This window comes from Pantherophis guttatus, chromosome 3, assembly GCF_059756535.1.
Source record: "Pantherophis guttatus breed Tessera chromosome 3, ASM5975653v1, whole genome shotgun sequence".
In the NCBI taxonomy this organism is placed as follows: Eukaryota; Metazoa; Chordata; class Lepidosauria; order Squamata; family Colubridae; genus Pantherophis; species Pantherophis guttatus.
In genome coordinates, this window is record NC_142065.1 from 5580617 (window position 1) to 5601198 (window position 20582).

At 41.5% G+C, this 20582-nt stretch overlaps 1 protein-coding gene across 5 annotated transcripts in view; it reads left to right on the forward strand.

Annotated features, from left to right (window-relative positions):
- RTEL1 (regulator of telomere elongation helicase 1) overlaps window positions 1-20582 on the forward strand; it is a 207794-nt gene that overhangs the window by 176321 nt on the left and 10891 nt on the right. For 2 of the 5 annotated variants that reach the window (XM_087890974.1, XM_087890975.1), the window contains exons 29-34: window positions 2282-2492; window positions 4475-4612; window positions 5839-5952; window positions 8657-8902; window positions 17817-18080; window positions 20189-20311. In XM_087890974.1, the coding sequence (XP_087747100.1) occupies window positions 2282-2492; window positions 4475-4612; window positions 5839-5952; window positions 8657-8902; window positions 17817-18080; window positions 20189-20311 (1096 nt within the window). The remainder of the gene's footprint in view (window positions 1-2281; window positions 2493-4474; window positions 4613-5838; window positions 5953-8656; window positions 8903-17816; window positions 18081-20188; window positions 20312-20582) is intronic. The other 3 variants (XM_087890976.1, XM_060684364.2, XM_087890977.1) reach the window with 2 other exon arrangements.

Consider the following 20582-nt stretch of genomic DNA (forward strand, 5'->3'; position numbering starts at 1 on the left):
CATGTGATCCCCTTTTGCGACCTTCTGACAAGCAAAAACAATGGGGAGACCAGATTCATTTAACAACTGTGTTGCTAATTTAACTGCTGCAGTGATTCACTTAACTTTCTTGCTTGCTTTTTTTTTTTTAATTTGATTTATATGCCGCCCTTCTCCGAAGATTCAGGGCGGCTTACAATGTGCTCAGCAAAATTGATGCTTAGCAGCATCAATTTTGGGCTTCATTGTGGTTGTAAATCGAGGACTACCTGTACATGTATTGTCTCAGGACTGCCCATTAGAAAAGTAAAAAGAAACCAGACCAGGCAAAAACTGATGGGCATGAGCAACTTTTTCTTGGTGAATTTCAGGAGAATCACAGTTGGCATGATTAGACAAGCTTGAATTGAAGGACCAAGTGTTCCTTTCATTTACTTGAACTAATTATATTTACTTCAGTATAGCGTTTCCTAATAATCTTGTCTGTTTGCATCTACAAGAAACTATTTTGGGCCTTAAGGAAAAAGCAACCTCAAGTAGATTCATTAAAATACCTTATCAAAGAGAAAGAGCTCAAAACATTTCTCAAGTTTCTTGCTTTTTCAAGTCTTAACTAGGCATTATTCACAGAATACAGATGCCTCAAGAAGATTACAACTAAGGATAACATTTAAAATATTTACTAGGGTGTAAGACATAAATTAATGCCCTTGAAGTGATGTCCCGGTGCCTGGAGGCCGTACGGATCTGGATGGGGAGAAACAGGCTCAGGCTCAACCCATCCAAGACTGAGTGGCTGTGGTTTCCGACGTCCCGATATAGTCAGCTGGTGCCATCGCTGACTATTGGGGGCGAATCATTGGCCCCCACAGAGAGGGCTCGCAACTTGGGCGTCCTCCTGGATTCACGGCTGTCTCTAGAAGAGCACTTGACGGCCGTGACCGGGAGGATTTTTCATCAGGTTCGCCTGATCCTCCAGTTGCGTCCCTTTCTAGATCGGGACTCTACACACAGTCACTCATGCCCTCGTCACCTCTTGTCTGGACTATTGTAACGCTCTCTACATGGGGCTCCCCTTGAGGTGCACTCGGAGGCTCCAACTGGCGCAGAGTGCGGCTGCACGGGTGGTTATGGGAGCGACGTGGAGTTCCCATGTAACACCTCTCCTGCGCGAGCTGCACTGGCTCCCGGTGGTCTTCCGAGTGTGCTTCAAGGTTCTGGTTATCACCTTTAAAGCGCTTCATGGCTTAGGACCTGGTTATCTACGGGACTGCCTTCTACCACCAATAGCCTCCCACCGGCCAGTACGCTCCCATAGAGAGGGGCTCCCCCGGGTGCCATCGGCCAAACAATGTCGACTGGCGGCCCCTAGGGGGAGGACCTTCTCTGTGGGGTCACCTACGATCTGGAACGAGCTCCCCCCGGAGATACGGAGGATCCCGGATCTGCGCACCTTCCGTCGCGCGCTTAAGATTTTTTTATTTCATCAAGCTGGCCTGGCCTAAATCTTCTCCCCTTTTTAAATGTAAATTTTAATTTGTTTTTAAATTATGGGGTATTTTAAATTCAGCCAAATTATTTAATTCATTTTTATTCTATTTTAAATTTTTGTATTTATGTGTTTTATCCTGTGGCTATTCACCGCCCTGAGTCCTTCGGGAGTAGGGCGGTATAGAAATTTAAATACATAAAACAAACAAATTAATTAATTAATTAATTAATTAATTAATTAATTAATTAATTAATTAATTAAGGGCCAGTTTGATCTATTGGCTAATGCACCAGGCTAGAAAGTGGGAGACCATGAGTTCTAGTCCCGCTATAGACATGGAAGCTGGCTGGGTGACTTTGGGACAATCACCAGGTGACTGGGAGTTCTAGTTCTGCTTAGGCATGAAAACCAGCTGGGTTACTTTGAACCAATCACCAGAAGAGCATGAGTTCTAGTCCCGTCTTGAAAGTATGATATCTCGCTGGGTGTCTTTGGGTGAATCTCTCTCAGCCCAACCCACCTCACTGGGCTGTTGTGAGGAAAATAGGAGGAGGAAGGTATATTTCGTATGTTCACTCCCTTGAGTTATTTGTAAAAATAATAATCGTGGGAGACAAATAAAACAAAACAAAACAGAATAAGTACAGTAGCTATTGAGGCCCTGAAATTCATTCTGGGAAATATTTGGAGGGGATTTAGACAGTAAAGATATCTAAAGGGAAGGAAAAAACGATAGTTGAAATTAAGATGGCTAAAATATCTGGGCATATGGAGAGAGAGAAAAATAATCTTTTTTTTTTAACTTTACAGCAAACTAACGAGGTACCCGATTCTTCGGAGCCCAAGATGGGCAGAGCCGTCACTTTTATTGCAGAAGTGAGGAAATCTCTGAGCCAGCTAAATTTTGATGTATTTTCAGAAGCCCTCCGCCAGTACAAAAGAAAACACGATTTCAATGCTATGTTATTTCAGTTGAGTGGACTTTTCTTAGAAGATCAAAACACCCACGTCCTCATGCGAGGTATTTGAAGTGCCCAGGTTTCTCTTGTACCAATAGTATGTATGAATACCAACGAGGAATTAAATGGGACTTGAATTCCTTTTGTTAATACTTTGATTAACACTTTGATTATATTTTTTAATACAGTTCAAAAGGCTTCCTTCTGCTGATTGCATTTGCATCTGTAGGTACAGTATTAGGAATTATGATTCGTAACAGAGGAGACATGTACTGTAACATGTACAGTACATGTGGCTATTATTATGGTTGATTGCACAGTCATCCAGATGTTTGAACTACATTTGGCCTTTTTATACACCTATCAAGTCCTTCCCAAGGACCTGGGATAGGCAGATATGTTTGATGGTATTAAAGGTATCATTGTAGGATGTCAGCTGTTCCAAGTAAAGCTGCCTTTTGCAATTGACTGATGGGGATTTTCTCATGCCAATGGTGTTCCAGTGGTGCTCCAGATGTTTTGGGATTGCACCCAAAAGTGCCTATGACTATTGGTATTAGCTTTGCTTTCTTTTGCCACAGTCATTTTACTTCTATTCGCAGGTCTTTGTATTTTGTGATTGTCTCCAGTTCTTTTTCTTCTCTTCTGCTGTCTTCAGGTACTGCCACGTCCGCTATCCAGTCTTTTTTTATCTTTCTTATCGACAGTTAAGACCTGCGTGTTATGTAGCAGGGGCTTGTCTGTTTGAATACTAAAATCCCAGAACAATTTAGCGTCTTCATTTTTCTCTATTTTGGGGTTCCACCAGCTCTTGCTTGCAGGCAACTGGTATTTCTTGCAGATCTTCCAGTGTGTACCATTGTTACTACTTTGTCATGCCACTTTTTTGTAGTAAGTCTGTGCAACATAGTTGCAGTAGAAAAAAAGGAACTAGGAAATCCAATTTCTTCAGCTTCTTTGTAGCAATGGCATTTGCGATCTTTTGCTTTCCTCTCAATTCTGGCTTTGTAGGCATTTGTTATTTCTTAGTTTTATCTATATAATATTAATATATTAAGAAATATCAATATATAATAAACACACTCACAGATATAAACACTATATTCCAAGACAATGAACGTATCTATTACTCTTGTTCCTACTTTTCCCACAGTCACAGTTTGAGAGTGACTGGCTCAAAGATTCTCAGCTGTATTTCATGCTTAAGATAGGACTAGAACTCATCGTCTCCTGTTGATTGGCTCAGTCACCCAGCCAATTTTCATGCCTAAGCAGGACTAGAACTCACCATCTAACTCCGCATCTTCACTACCACACCAAACTGGCTTTCTTGGTGATTTAAATTCTCTTTGCAGAGCCTGAAGATACCTCCAATACTGTTGAAAATCATTGTTTTGTCCATTTTGGCAGCACAGTCTTAAGATGTAGAAGTGGAGGGGGCAGGGGGGAATCTTCTGGCAGATAGCCCACTCCTACGCTGTCAGCTGCCACCTTGTGCTCACTTATGCTTTGCTGCTATGCGGTGACAGACTGCCATGAAGCGGGGTGGGAATGCTTGGGAAAACGAAAGTAAGTGCTGTGCCTTCTCTAGACACTGCCTCAAGGTCACCCAGCTGGAAGGAAGAGGGGGCTGCATACCAAACTGCTTGCTTGGACTGACCGTTAGGAAAACACCTTGCCTGAACCTGATTGGTTACATCGGGTTGGGCAATGAGAGACAGTTAAGGAATAGAAAAGTAGAACTTATGGATTTGGGCTGTGATTCTCAGTTCTGGCTTTGCAATACTGCAATACCTTTGATTTCTAATAAACTATACCTTTCTCAGCAAATGGAGCCAAGAGTTGCTTCTATTTAGAGGTGTACATTGTGGCAGGTGTGATAGACACTGGATCATTAACCAATGATTGACGCACCACAGTGCTGGATTTGCACAGACTAAAATACACACTGCATTTGGGGAGAAACAGGACAGCATTTGACCTTGTTAACTGCTATCATCATCTTTCCCCCTTCTTCTTCTTTTTTTAAAAAAATATTTGCCAGAGTTTTACCAATTTATTCGGCCTCAGCACAAAAAGCAATTTGACGAAGCTTGCCGTTCCCTTACCGGCGTCGGTTGCGGATACAAACCCGAGCACAGCCTGCTGCAAGAAGATAGATTGTTATTAGCTGAAAATGCAGGTGAGGCCGTCTTTAAGCAGCTGGCAGCTCCGCCGGCATTGAAATGTATTTTTCGTAGAAGCCACCCCTTTCCCAGGAAAAATAACAATGCCCTCGCCAGAACAGAGCGTCCTCTTCCAGCCTGTTTTGTTTTTGTAGAGGCTTTTCTTTCAAGCTCTCTCAAAACAAAGCAAATCCGCCTTAACAAAGAAAAATGTCTAGGGTTCTTTGCCCGTTTTCTTCATCAGTAACTGATAAAGTCCCTGGATTTAAGTTTTGAATCTTCCCAGGAACTTCCCTTCCCACCTGCTGTCGGCTGCTATCAATAAATGTTTTTTTGTTAATGCTATAACTTTAATGCTTAAAGTTTAACATTTTCAATTTTTATGCAGGTAGTCCTCAATTTACAACCATTTGTTTAGTGACCGGCTGAAGTTACAATGGCCCTGAAAAAAGTGACACGTGATCAAAATTCAGACGCTTGGCAACTGTCTCATATTTATGACGGTTGCAGTGTCCCTGAGTCACGTGATCACCTCATGCGACTTTCTAACAAGCAAAATCAATGGGGAAGCCAGATTCACTTAACAACCGTGTTACTAACTTAACAACTGCAGTAATTCACTTAACAGCTATGGCAGGAAAGGTTGTAGAATGGGGCAAAACTCATTTAAAAACTGTCTTACTTAGCAACAGAAATGTTGGGCTCAATTGTAGCTCTAAGTTGAGGACTACCTGTACTGTTATTTATGATACTATAAACAGCCCAGATTTGCTTATTAGCGAGATGATCGACATATAAATTTAGTAAATAATAATAAACCAATAAGACTATTTCTATTTACTTAAAAAAATATCTATTGCCTTTCTTGTCAAGGGAATATGGCCTTGCTGCCGCCAGTTAATAGAATTATTTCTTGGGTGGGTTTTATCACATTTGGTGTTCTGATACGTTTGTTATTTTTGCTGGTAATTCAGGGGTCCCCAATTCCTGGGCTGCGTCCTGGGCTCTCCCAGGCCATGGGAGAGATGGGCAACCAAGTGGAGCTTCATTCATAAGTGCAAGCACCCTCCGCTCACGTGCGAAGCTCCATTTGCACAAGTGAAAGGCACCTGTGCCTGCCACTCGCACAAATGGAGTGGTGCATGTGCGCCTGCCACTAACACGCCTCCCCTACAAGCTGGAAAGATTGGGGACCACTATGCTAATAAAGCCAGTATCTCTTTCTGATTTTCTTTGATTTTAGGACAGGACTATGAAAAGAAAATTACTTTTATGGAAGATTCCACTAAACAGCTTAATTCCGTGCAGCATTTAAACAAAGGCGGATCCCACCTGACGGCTGATTTAAATGTGAAAGGTATGCTTTAAATAAAGTTCCTGATAACACCTGTGGGGAATTTTTCGTTTCCAGCTCATCATTAAAACTGAATTCAATCACCTACTCACACGGATGAAACCAAATGCAGTTTTGAATTGGGAGAAAGAGGGAAATTCTTAAATCCTCTTTTGAATACTTATGCCCCAGGGAAAGAATCTTTGTAATTGCTCTGCTGCACATTAGTCACCCAGTTTGGACTTCAAAAAAAAAAAAAAAGAATTATAATTTTTTTAGGTGGAAAGGAAATGTTTCCCTTACTTTGAATTTGGATGAACAACCGTGACATACGTGGCTTGGAGCAATAATCATTGTTCTCACTTCTGGTTTATTAGTGCAAGAGGGCGAGTCTGTTTCTCAGTAAGCATTGCACATGCTTTAACAATGGGGAAATTTACCCCCTTTATATCCTGGTTTGTCCTTTGAAAAACACTCCTGAGGATGTGCAACAATCTGGAGAAAACAATAAAGCTGTTGAAGAGGATCTTAAGTAATGCAAGTCTGGGTTTTCCAAGGAGACCAATGGCAGGAATAAAGGGAAACTCAAAAGAAATAAAATTTCAACATTTCGTTCATTTCTCAAATCTGTAAAGTTTTTGTTTCCTCAATCTTGCCTAATTCCATTGGGTTTGACATACCGCACAGCAAGAATATTTATTTATTTATTAGATTTTTATTCCACCTTTATTCCTTTGTAGGTAAGTCAAGGTAGCAAAACAGGCATTATACACTTTCCTCCTCCTGTTTTCCTAAACAGCAACCCGGTGAGGTGGGTTGGGTTGAGAGAGAGTGACTGGCCCAAAGTCACCCAGCCGGCTTTCATGCCTAAGGTAGGACTAGAACTCACCGTCTCCTGGTGGATTGGCCCAAAGTCATACAGCTAGAATATGTGCTTTTCGACATAATTTAATAGGGAATCAAAGCAGATAGAATAGATTAGAATAACAGAGTTGGAAGGGACCTTGGAAGTCTTCTAGTCCAACCCCCTGCTTAGGCAGGAAACCCTACACTACTTCAGACAAATGGTTATCCAAGTCTCTTCTTAAAAACTTCCAGTGTTGGAGCATCTACAGTTCTGGAGGCAATCATGGAGAGTTGACAATTACACCAGGGAAAACTGCTATTAGGTAATAGTCTAGTTTAGAAATCAAAAGATTGAGGATCAGCTTGGATTACTGCATCATGCTCTATATGGGGCTAACCTTGAAGACCATCAGCGAACTAAACTGGTCCAAAACACAGCCATGCAATGATAGGCATTCCTTACTTTCCTCCTATGACATCTCTGCTCTATGAGCTGCATGGATTACTAGCGGGATTCCAGGTGTGTCCGTCATTTACTTTAACCCAAGTATATTAGGGGTCTCCAAATGTAGCTGTGCTGGCTGGGGAATTCTGAGAATTGAAGTCCACAAGCCTTAAAGCTGCTAGGTTTGTTGACCCCTGATATACTTGGGTTAAAGTTAGCGAAGACCACACCTGGAATCATGATTAATTGATTATGTGCCATCAAGTAGGTCTCTAACAGTGCATCCATCAGTGCTATATTCAAGCCCATCTTCTGGCCAATTCTCCTTTTCTTCTTTGCTTCCACCTTGCCCAGCATCAGAGCCTTCTCCAGAGACCTCGGTCCAGAGTAATAATTTGACGTGATAATTTTAGTCTGGGTATTTGCACCTCCAGCAAGAACATAGAACTTTGCTTTGTTTGAGGAGTCATTTGTTCGTTTGTTTTTAATTATCGGTAGCATCCTTAGAAGTCTCCTCCCACACCAGAGTTCAAAAGGGTCAATGCTCCCTTACCAGCCATACCACATCAAGAACGCTTTACAGGTGGTTCTCAGCTAACAAGCACAATTGAGCCCAGGTTGCTAAGCAAGACAGTTGTTAAGTGACTTTTGCCCTATTTTATAACCTTTCTGGCCACAGTCGTTAAGGGGAATCACTGCAGTTAAGTTAGTAACACAATTGTAAAGTGAATCTGGCTTCCTCGTTGACTTTGCTTGTCAGAAGGTTGCAAAAGGGAATCACGTAACTGCGGGTCATTCCTACCATCATAAATGCATACTAGTTGCTAAGCCTCTGACTTGATCACCTGACCCTGGGGATGCTGCAAAGGTTGTAAGTGTGAAAAACAGTCATAAGTCACTCTTTCAGTTCCGTTGTAACTTCAAACGATCAACTGAACAAAAGGTTGTAAGTCAAAGACTACCTGTGTTCAGAGTTCAATTATAGGTAGTCCTCTACTTACAACCACAACTGAGCCCAAAATTTCCATTGCTAACTGAGACCATTGTTAAGTGAGTTTTGACCCATTTTACGACCTTTCTGGCCACAGTGGTTACGCGAACCGCTGGCAGCTGTTAAGTTAGTAACACGGTTATGAAATAAATCTGGCTTCCCCCTTGACTTTGCTTGTCAGAAGGCCGCAAAAGGGGATCGCAGGATACTGCAACCATGATAAATATGAGTCAGTTTAATTTTGATCACGTGACCATGGGGGTGCTGCAATGGTCGTAAGTGTGAAAAAAGGCCATAAGTCACTTTTTTCCAGTGCCGCTGTCACTTCAGTCACTAAGTGAACTGTTGTAAATCGAGGACCAACCACCTGTATTTCTGAGACGTAGCCACAGAACATGCAGATGAGTCATTTGTGTTTCCCCACCGTGTTGTGTGTTGTGTCTCAGGAGAAAGCAGTGCCAAGGTGTCTGATGTCGCCCCAAGAAGTTCATTCAGTACCACAAAGAAGGACGAGAAAGAGACCTACCTGTCGGCCTATGTAAATGAACTCAAGAGGGCGCTGGACAAAACAGCCTATAATACCTTCAGGTCAGCACTCGTCGCATACAAGAAGACCGGGGACTATGACTCGATGGTGACTGTGGTGGTAGCCCTCACCACGGAGAAGCCAGAGAACTTCCACCTTCTGCAGAGTAAGTGCCTCTCCAACTGTTTTTAGAGTAAGCTGAACTCTGTCAGTATTCTGTTAGGTCCAGGGCATTATGGTTTATGTGGTGGAAAGAACCATAAGACACATTGCCCTCCCACAAGGGATTGCAAAACAGCTAAATTCTGGTGGCAAAACAGATCCAAAACTTAATTAACTATAGAAGTTCAAAATACAGATAGTCCTCGACGTACGATCACAGTTATGCCCAACATTTCTGTTGCTAAGTGAGACATTTGTTAAACGGGTTTTGCTCCATTTTAGGACCTCTCTTCCACAGTTCTCAAGGGAATCACTGCAGGTGTTAAGTTAGTAATATGGTTATTAAGTGAATCTTGCCTCCCCATTGACTTTGCTTAAAGTCAGAAGTTTGCAAAAGGGGATTACATGACCCCGGGACACTGCAACCGTCATAATTATGAGTCAGTTGCCAAGTGTCTGAATTTTGATCAGATGACTATGGGGATACCGCAATGGCTATAAGTGTGAAAAACAGTCATAAATCACTTTTTCAGTGCCGTTGTAACTTCGAGGGATCACTAAACAAACTGTTGTAATTTAAGATTATGTGTACTTCTATACAGGGACAGCAGCCCAGAGTGATCCTCTCGGGAGGTTGGTCCTTCTACCTAAGCAAACATTAGTCATAATTGCATTATTTAATCAAAGGTGTGTCCAACCTTGGCAACTTTAAAACCTGTGGACTTGTTGGGTTGGTTCTGCAACCCAACAAGACAGACACCGACTTCAGAGGATAGTTAGAACTGCAGAAAAAACAGTGGCTACCAACTTGCCTTCCATGGAGGACCTGTATACTGCACGAGTCAAAAAGAGGGCTGGGAAAATATCTACAGACTCCTCGCATCCTGGACATAAACTGTTTCAACTCCTACCCTCAAAATGACGCTATAGAGCTCTGCACACCAGAACAACTAGACACAAGGACAGTTTTTTCCCAAATGCCATCACTCTGCTAAACAAATAATTCCCTCAACACTGTCAAGCTATTTACTAAGCCTGCACTACTATTAATCTTCTCATCGTTCCCATCACTTATGACTGTATGACTGTAACCTTGTTGCTTGTATCCTTACGATTTATATTGACTGTTTCCCTAAGACTATCATTAAGTGTTGTACCTTATGATTCTTGACGAACGTATCTTTTCTTTTATGTACTCCGAGAGCGTATGCACCAAGACAAATTCCTTGTGTGTCCAATCACACTTGGCCAATAAAGAATTCTATTCTATTCTATTCAACTCCCAGAATTCTTCAGCCAGACAACTGTGGAATTCTGGGAGTTGAAGTTCACAAGCTTTAAAGTTGCCAAAGTTGGACACCTTGATATAATTATTTTGATGCACACTTAGAATCATCCTCTCCTCAGGTTAGGATGGCCCTGACTCTGCTGGCCGTTCAGAAGGCCTTGAAGACCAGGCTGCGTGTCCGGGCCTCAGCTCCCATGTGTGTGAAGGGCTCCATTCCCTGGGCGTGTTGATACTGATGCATTATAATATCTCTTGGCTTTTAATTGTATTTAATTTCTTTTTTGTATTATCTTTTAACTGTTTTGATTGTTTTTATGATTGTTTGCCACCCAGAGTTACTGCTTTAAGATGGATGGTGGGAATGGAAAAGAAGGATGAAGGGAAGGGAAGGGAAGGGAAGGGAAGGGAAGGGAAGGGAAGGGAAGGGAGGAAGGAAGGAAGGAAGGAAGGAAGGAAGGAAGGAAGGAAGGAAGGAAGGAAGGAAGGAGAGAGACAGACTATGATCGATTCTTTAGTTCTCTCTGAACTTAGTTGTTTTCTTGCAGACATTTTGTTACCCAACTAAGTAACATCTTCAGGGCTTGAAGGGATAGGGTTTGGTTATACCAACCGAAGATAATTTGATCAGAAAAATTCTGGAATGTGCGGAAATGGATAAACTTACAAAGGAGATACAAGAAAAAGAGGAAACAGAATATTAATTAATTAATTAATTAGAAATGTATGAATGGCTGGAGGAGAGAGATAAAAGGCAAGGAAAAATTAAATAATGGTTGAAATAGGAGTAGAAGTACAATAACAAATATGAGGAAACAAAAACTAGAAATGAAATTGTGTACACGGGTATTTATATGTATATATGTAAATAACTAAATATTAGAAGTATACGTACAAAAGATACATTAGAATAAGGGAGGAAAAATGTAAGAAATTTTTTACTGATGCAAAACTGTTGAAAAGGAAAAATTGTTAAAAGTTCTCTTTTTGTTTTTTAAAAAAATGTTTAATAAAAAATAATTTTAAAAAAATATTCCTGTTCAGTATTGTACTGAAGCCATTGTAAGTGTGAAAAACAGTATGTCACTTTTTTTCAGTGCCATTGTGACTTAGAATGATTTTATTTATTTATTTATTTATTGGTTCGATTTATATGCTGCCCTTCTCCGGAGATGCAGGGCGGCTTACACTAAGATCACTAAGTGAACTGTTGTAAGCTGAGGATTACCTGTATTGAAGAAAATTTTTTTTTCCCTCTGTTAAGCCTGTCAGGCCATCATAAGAAGGAAATAAGACATATCTTTATGTCTTTTGTAAAGATAGGTTAACAATTATTAAAGACTGGAATGAGTAAGTTTGCATGTACAATTGTATGTGCACAATTAGGAATCTGTTTTTTTATTTCTCTGTCCAGTCTGGAATTCCTCTTCTGTATATCAGATGTGAAAAATATCCTTTCTTAGTATTCCTAATTTCCTGTTTCTGCATTATCCCTTTATTTGAATTTAAAATGAAATGGCTTTTGAAAGGCTGTTTTGAAATAGCACAAGTACAGTTGTTTTTCCCTCAAATTCCCCTAAAGTGACGAGATATGGTCCTGTAATTTGGAAATAGGATGTGGATGATGATGCTGATGCTGTTATCCATTCAGTCGTGTCCGACGCTTGGGAATTCTGTCGGCCAAGGTCTCTCCACATCTTCCAATCTTGCACCACTTCTTTGAATTGTTTTATGCTCTGGGTGGTGTCACTTTTGATGGTGTCCATTCACCGTGTTCTTGGGCAGCCTGGTTTCCTTTTACTGTTAACTCTTCCAAACATAATTGCTTTCTCCAGTGAATTTCCCTGCATGACATGGCCAAAGTAAGTGACACGCAGAGGATGTGGATATAACAACAACATAATATAAAGCTAAAAAGAGGCATATCAATTTTGCATCTAAGACCTAGGGATCAGTACAGCAGACACTGTACTGGAGTCTGAAGGATTTCTCTCCCATGACATTAACTCATAATAACTTCCCTTGTTTCTGTTCCAAAACAATTAAAGTATTTTCCTGCCTTTTACAAAAATTCCTTTTCCTTCTAACCCAAAAAAGCCAGCTTGGTCTACTGATTGAGACATCAGGTTACAAACTCAGAAATTGTGAATTCTAGTCCCTCCTTAGCCATGGAATCCATCTGGGTGACTTTGGGCCAATCATCAGGAGGCTGCGAGTTCTAGTCCCATCTTAGGTTTGAAAGTCGACTGGGTCACTTTGGACCAATTACTCTGTCTCTGCGCAACTCACCTCACAGGGTTGCTTTTGTGGGGAAAATAGGAGAAGGAAGGTATTAGATATGTTTGCCGCCTTGTGCTGTTTAAAAAAAACAAATAACAAAAAGCGGGATATAAATAAAATAAATAGTAAAAGTGTTTTCAAAGAGGTGGGAGAAGAAAGTGGTATGGGAATGGTGAGTCACTTCCAGCGAGACAAAATTGGACAAGGAAAGAGACTTAATTGTAATAACAAATTTGATTTCCTCACCTACAAAAAGAAAGCAACTCCTCTACAACAGGGGTCCCCAACATATGGTCACAGCCCACTACTGGGCCATGGCCTATTCACAGCCGGGCCACACATGCACAGCCCCACTCACCCGAGCGGCAAGCCACAGCTGCTCACACAAATGAAGCTGTGTATACCTGTGCGTGCACGTAAATGCCCTCACACAAAACCATCCCCTCTCCCCCCACCCCTCCGCCCTGCCCCCCACACCAGTCCGCCAGTCCAGAAAGGTTGGGAAATGCTGCTTTGCAAGAATAGCCCACTTATTATATTTACAGATAGTCCTTGTCTTATAGCCATTTGTTTAGTAACCATTCAAAGTTATAACGGCACTGAAAACAAGTGACTTATAACCATCACGAAGATTCTTTTTCAAGAGGCAATTGGGCTTCCTTGTTTTTCTTTGAAAATGTTTCGCTTCTCATCCAAGAAGCTTCTTCAGCTCTGACTGGATGATGAGGAATGGAAGGATTTATATTCCTTGCAGACAGCCGGTCATTTGCATTCTTTTAAAGAGCCATTGAGGCCCCTTGGATGTTTGTCTGTGTCCTCAGGGTCACCTGAGTGGTGCAAATGGGTGTGGAGCCCTCTTGGAACTGCTGAAAGGATTGTGTTGTAGACTGTAGATAGATGATGTTGTATTGCTCTCCCTTTGTTGAAAGAAAGCTATTCAGTGTTGAGATAGATGGCCTCTTTGACCGCTCTTTCTTTTGTGATCCCCTGAGGACACAGATAAACCTCCAAGTGGCCATAATAACTCTCCGAAAGGATGCAAATGACCAGCTGTCTGCAAGGAATATAAATCCTTCCTTTCCCCAGCATCCAGTCAGAGCTGAAGAAGCTTCTTGGATGAGAAGTGAAACGCTTTCAAAGAAAAATAAGAAAGTCCAGTTGCCTCCTGAAAAAGCACCTTTGGGACAACCATGACCTGGATGACTGAGAATCTCCATAGATGTCATTTATGACCATTTTTCACACTTACGACCATCGCAGCATCCCCATGGTCACATGGCCAAAATTCAGACACTTGGCAACTGACTCATATTTATGACGGTTGTAGTGTCCCAGAGTCATGTGATCCCCTTTTGTGACCTTCTGACCAGCAAAGTCAATGGGGAAGCCAGATTCACTTAACAATCGTGTTATTAACTTAAGAACTGCACTGATTCACTTAACAACTGTGGCAAGAAAGGTTGTAAAATGGGGCAGAACTCACTTAACAACTGTCTTGCTTCGCAAGAATAGAATAGAATATTTTTTTTTTCTATTTCTTATTCGCAAGAAGAATAAGATTGGCCCTGTTGCTTAACAACAGGAAATTTGGGCTCAATTGTGGTTGCACGATGAGGACTTCTGTACTGTATAAAAGACGCAGCCTTCTGGCACACATTTCAACTCAAAATAAAGCAAATAGGAGTTGTCCAGTCCAGTCCAGTGGAGGAGTTGAAGCAGAAATCACTCACCAATGTTTTATGTCAATAAACAGTCTGTATTTGGCTACCCTGAAAGTACAGGAAGAAATTGTGCTTTAACTTAAAATTAAGAAAGTAAAGATGACGACAGCATTTTGTCTGCGGTTATCATCCGTAATACTTGTACAAATTCAGGTCAATTTGTTTATTGACCTGAAAATTACAGTGGATGAAGATTTGCAGGAAGCAAGAGTCATAGAATTGCATCACTAGGACTCAGAGGCAATTTTTAGACTGTCACCAGGAATAACCATGTTTGTCTTTCAGTGCGAAGACAAACGTCTCCTCTGCTCGCTACACAAAATCCATATTTGGGGCTCTTTAATAAAAGCTTATCTACCCTTCCTTTACTAATGAGAAAAAAGCAGGCTCTCTCCGCTTAATGGGCCCTTGGTGCTCTCTGAGCTTAGTTGTTTTCTAAGTTGTCATCAGTTATTGGACCTTAAAAAAGCAAGACAAGAAGAAAATCGACTTGCTTGAACTATGGTGCTGGAGAAGGCTCCTGCATACTCCTTGGACAGCAAAGGGGACTGGAGCGCATAACACCAGACATGTCACTGGAAGGAAAAAAATCACGAAACTGTGTCTCAATTACTTTGGCCATGTCATACGGGGGAATTTCACTGGAGAAAGCAATTATGTTGAGAAGAGTTAGCAGTAAAAGGAAACCAGGCCATCAAAGACCACAGTGGCTGGACACCATCGCAGTTGACACCAACCAGAGAAGAGAACAACTCAAAGAAATAGTGCAAGATCAGAAAATGTGGAGAAACTTGACCTATAGAATTCCCAAAAGTCAAACATGACTGAATGGATAATAGCATCATCATCATCAGTGCTAAAAAGGAGTTAGAAGAGTTGCCATTCCCTTCGAGCACTGATTATGTTACCTAGTTGGGTAATGAAACGTCTCTAAGAAAACAACCAAGCTGAGAGATCTCCTCCTCCACCACCACCACCTCCTCCTCCTCCTCTCCACAACCCCACTGCTTTCTAGCACTGATGCAATGCGTCAGGGTCCATTTAGACGACATCTGTTGAATGCCCAGGAGAACCCCTCTGCAGTTTTTCAGATGCTGCTTCTTCCAGAATTGGACAGCTGCACAGCCAGCCTAGGATTCCACTAAACCAGTGTTTCTCAACCTTAGCCACTTGAAGATGGGTGGACTTCAACTCCCAGAATCTACCAGCCAGCAGGGAATTCTGGGAGTCCACCCATCTTCAAGCTGCCGAGATTGAGAAACACTGCACTCAACCATTCTTGAACCAGCAACCACCTAAGTCCTGCTGGAAAATCTCACTGTTTAAAAATGACGTCATTTTAAATTTCTCAGGAACAGATGATTCACTTAGTAAAAACCAGGCGTATCTTTGACTTAGATGTTTGGGGTTTTTTCCTAGTTCCTTAAAAAGATAAGGATATTTATCTTAACCTCCTTCTAATAATATTATGGTTTCTTATTAAGAAATGAATGGATGTTGTCAGATGCCCTAACAACTATAACAAAGAAACTCTTGTTTTCTCATCAAGGCCCCATTTCTCCTCCACCCCCACTCCGGGTATATTGACCTCTTGTTTGTTGGAGAGGAAATTTCTCTAGTTTTCCAGGAAAGTTAGATTTCGCTTTGGGAGAGAGAGAGACACATTTTCTCCTCAAATCTTCATATTTCAACCAGCCCTTCCAAGAGAGGATGCTGTGGTTTTAACCCATTCCTGACAGCAGTTATATAATTTCAGCAAATTAAAAAAAAACCATTACAGGTAGTCCTTGACTTACAACAGTTCATTTAGTGACCTTTCGAAGTTACAACATCGCAGAAGAAAGTGACTTATGATCATTTTTCACATTTACAACCATTACAGCATTCCCGTGGTCACATGATCAAAATTCAGATGCTTGGCAACTGACTCATATTTATGACAGTTGCGGAGTCACCTTTTACAACCTTCTGACAAGCAAAGTCAATGAGGAAGCCACTTAATAATCCTGTTACTAATTTAACAAATACAATGATTCCTTAACAGCAAGAAGAGTTGTAAAATGGGGCAAAACTCACTTAACAAATATCTCGCTTAATGACATAAAATTTGGACTCAATTGTGGTCGTAAGTCAAGGACTCTAGCTCTCATAGGTGTTGTGGTCCGCCAGCAGCCTGCAGAGCTGGCAGCGGAGTCAGACAGTGAGGAGGCTGGGGAGGAACATGGGCCAGTCCTGGAGTCTGGAGAAGGCCTGCACGAGGGCTCTGCATCAGAGGTAGAGATGGGGCCAGGGCCATCTGGGAATGATGCATGACTCCGGAGCCTCCAGAGTCAGATAGCAGAGAGGCAGAGGAACAAGAGGAGCCTGTTCCTAGTACGCGCATGCACAGAGCTGCCAGAAGGCAAGAACAGTTAAAACGAAAGGGAAGATTTGGGAGTAAGGCCTGGAGATGATTGGCCCCTCCCATAAGGCTTAAAAGAGAAGCAACGGCATGTTAATTCTGTTCCCAGTCGGCATCTCTGTTTGATTCTGGACTCTGTGTGGCTTTGCCAATAGGTCTTTTGCAGAGCGTCAAGAGAGATAAAGGTTGGTGATTATCCCGAAGAACTTCTCCCGAAAGACTTTTTGCAACTACTTGGGACTCAGCTCTGAATGAACGTAATTCACAACTGTTGCAATAAAAGAAGTTTTGGGGACTACTCATGTGTTTCAATGAATCAGGAAGCCGAGGTCACAACAATAGGTTAGGAAGCACTGTGGAGAGAATCATTGTTAGTTAGACTCACAACTGGGTGTAAACAATCACCCGAGAAGTGTTCCTTGTTTTATATTGGGAGTAGGATTCACATCTTTATACAGAAGATTCTTAAAGCAAATATAAAGATAAAAACCAGAGGCTTTTCTTTTAGGCTTAATAATTTTAGGCTTTTAGGCTTAAGCACGCACTCACATTTTCGGTTCTGGATGAACCGGTTGTCATAGCATGTGCCGCCCACCTCTGCATGTGATCCCTTTTTGCAGCCTTCTGCCAAGGAAAGGCAAAGGGGAAACCAGATTCATTTAACAACCGTGTTACTAATTTAATAAGTGCAGTTGGTTCACTTGACAACTGTAGCAAGAAAGGTCATAAAATGGGGCAAAACCCACTTAACAAATGTCTCACTTAGAGATGGCAATGTTGGGCTCAATTGTGGTCTTAAGTTGAGGACTACCTGTATTATGTAAAAGTTGAGGCTGTATTTCATTATCTTATTCTACTGCGCTAAAGAGAGTCAGAAGTCAATGCTTTTCTTTCTTCTTTCCCTTTTACTTTAATTTTGTTCTTCTTTCCTTTTGCCTCCCCTACTCTCCTCCTATTTTAATTTTTCTTTCTGTTGTATATTTTGATAAACAAATAAAAAATTTGGAGCTGAGAAGTCTTGTTTTTCCCAAAGGTGTTTTCCCCCCTCCCCTAAAAAGCAATTTATTTTATTTATTTATTTTTATATGTCGCCCTTCTCCGGAGACTCAGGGCGGCTTACAATGTGTTAAGCAATAGCCTTGAATTTTCTTGGTGTTTCTTTGAAAACAGTTCAGTTCTGAAGAAGCTTCCAGGATGAGAAGCCAAACACAAATAAAATCTTTTTTTTTAGGAAAAAAGAAAAAAAAAAACCACACCCTTGGGACAACCATGACCTGGATGATTGAGAATTTCCATAGTCATTTGTTTGAGAAGACGAGACATGTTCTCGTTTTTCCTTGGAAGTCAGTGGCTCGCATCGTGACCTGCTGCTTGTTTTCTTTGGTAGAATTCGCCACGTTTGTCCGCCCTCCTCACAAGGAACAATTCCTGCAGATGTGCAGAGAACTGACTGGCACAACTTTTCCAGAGGAGAAGAATGAGAAAAGTTCCCTTGGTAAGAGCTTTCACACTGCACTCTGGAACAGGGGTCTCCAACCTTGGCAACTTTAAGACTTGTGGACTTCAACTCCCGCAGCCAACAAAGCCAGCAAAGCAAAGCTGTCTGAGGAGCTCTGGGAGTTGAAGTCCACAAGTCTTAAAAGTTGCCAAGGTTGGAAACCCCTGCTCTGAAAGACACCGAAATTCAGGATAAAGCTGCCAGACCATGCCCAGGTTTTCAGTGCTTCTTTTATTGACATTTCCACACTCATCTTTAAGGTATTGCTTCCTTAACTTGAGCATATATCTTTTTAAAAATCTGAATATTTTGAGATGAGTTTTATCCCCTGGGGAGCTTTCGGAACGAGCCTCCTCTGTTGTTGTTCTTAATACACATTTTTGTTTCGTTAGCTGGATTTGTAGAACATTACGCTATAAACTTTGGAACAGCGCACAGATTTCAGAATGATGAGTCAAATTCCAACTGTAAATTAGTAAAGGGGATTAAAAAAAGCTCAAGGCTTCTACAAGGAAACACTGCATTGTTGCATGTAGATAGTCCTTGACTTACAACCATTTGTTTAGTGACTGTTCCAAGTTATAACAGCACTGGAAAATTATGGCTGATTTTCACACTTACAACTGTTGCAGCATCCCCATGGTCATGTCATCAGAATTCAGACACTTGACAACTGGCTCCTATTTATGATGATCGCAGTGTCCCGGGGTCACATGATCCCCTTTGACAAAGGGGATCACGTGATCCCATTTTGACAAGCAAAGCCAATGGGAAAACATTCACTTAGCAACTGTGTTACTAACTTAACAACTGCAGTAATTCGCTCAACAACTGTGGCAAGAAAGGGTAGTAAAATGGGGCAAAACTCACTGAACAAGTGTCTCACTTAGCCATAGAAATGTTGAGCTCAATTGTGGTTGTAAGTTGAGGACTACCTGTGTTCTCAGTACCATAAATAGCTTAGTAGAGATCACTAGAAATTAGGCATATGATGTAGAGTTTGGTTCCAAGTAATAGATCCATCACAAGCAAAAACTCCAAGGCAGGTGAATTCCTCAAAGAACAGCTTTATTGGAAATATATTGGCACATATCTGGTGAAAACCCACTCTGAGGGGCGCCTTGATTTTCACCTAATTAAAAGTAAAAGTTTTTCTCTCAACCCCAAATAGTCACATGACCCAATCAAGGCAGCCTCCACTGGTCTGGTGACATCACTCCTCCTTCCTCCGGCCAGGTGTGAGAACGTCCTTGATTCCCAAGGGAAAGTATTTTATTTTGACTACACAACCCCAGTTATCTCTAACCCCCACTCCCTATCCCTCAGCTCCAGTGTGGCAACACTGAAGCTCTAAGATGGCTTCGGCCAGGTCAGCTTCAGGGTCGACATTTGGGCTGAGAGAGGACCAATCACAACATGGAGTCCCCTTTAGGTAGCCCAAGCTGAAAAAGGAATGGAATGGGTAGGTGACAAAAGAATATCATGATACTCTCATTATTTATTTATCAAATTTCTATACTGCTCATCTCACCTACACGACTCCATAAAACCATAAAGGAGCAGTCGTAGCACAGTGTCTAGAATGCAGTATTTGTGGGATGACTCTGCCCACAGCCAGCAGTTCAAGTCTTACCAGGCTCAAGGCTGACTCAGCCTTCCATCCTTCCGAGGTCAGTAAAATGAGGACCCAAATGGCTGGGGGCAAGAGGCTGACTCTGTAAACTGCTTAGAAAGGGCTGTAAAGCATTATGAAGCGGTATATAGATCTAAGTGCTATTGCTATAAAACCATTTAAGACATTGAGACTCCCATCTGATATTTCTTTCATATCTATAGATCAGAAGTGTCTAACTTTTTAGGGCAGCATTACAAACTGAATCATGTCAGTCCGAATTCTGAAAGACTGTCAAACCTTGATGGATTTCATCTATAAGATGTCTGTAATTCTGTTTGTTTTTTTTTAAAAAAAAGTAATAAATTAAAGCAAATTGACTTAGAGGTCGTACATGTATCACGTGAGTGTGTCATGAGTGCTGCATAACCAGCCCTGTCTGAACGGAGTCCTGTATGTTCTTGGCAATGTGATTGTGTAATATTTATGGCAGATTCTTCCAAGAATGAAGCACCACAGCCGCTCCAAAATCCAGACCCATCGGAAATTGAGAGAAGGCCCAGCCAATTACGAGAAGCCACAGATGATGGCAGCTTACCTCTCTCCCCAATAGGTGGTAAGTAGTCTCTTTTGATCAAGTCATTCCCTTCCTTCTAAATCCATTTTTCTCCGCCTTTATAATGTGTGGTGTCAACTGTCCAGTTGGGGAATCGAGAACAAGGAACCCCTGGGACATTATTTTACCAAAAGTATATAAAACTTTACTGAATAAATCACATTGGCATAGAAAAAGTGAAACCAACTCTGGGTTTCCCACGCAAAAGTAAGCATAGTTAATATCCCATTTCCCTACGGGCCACCTACAATCCAAAACATTCATCAATCAC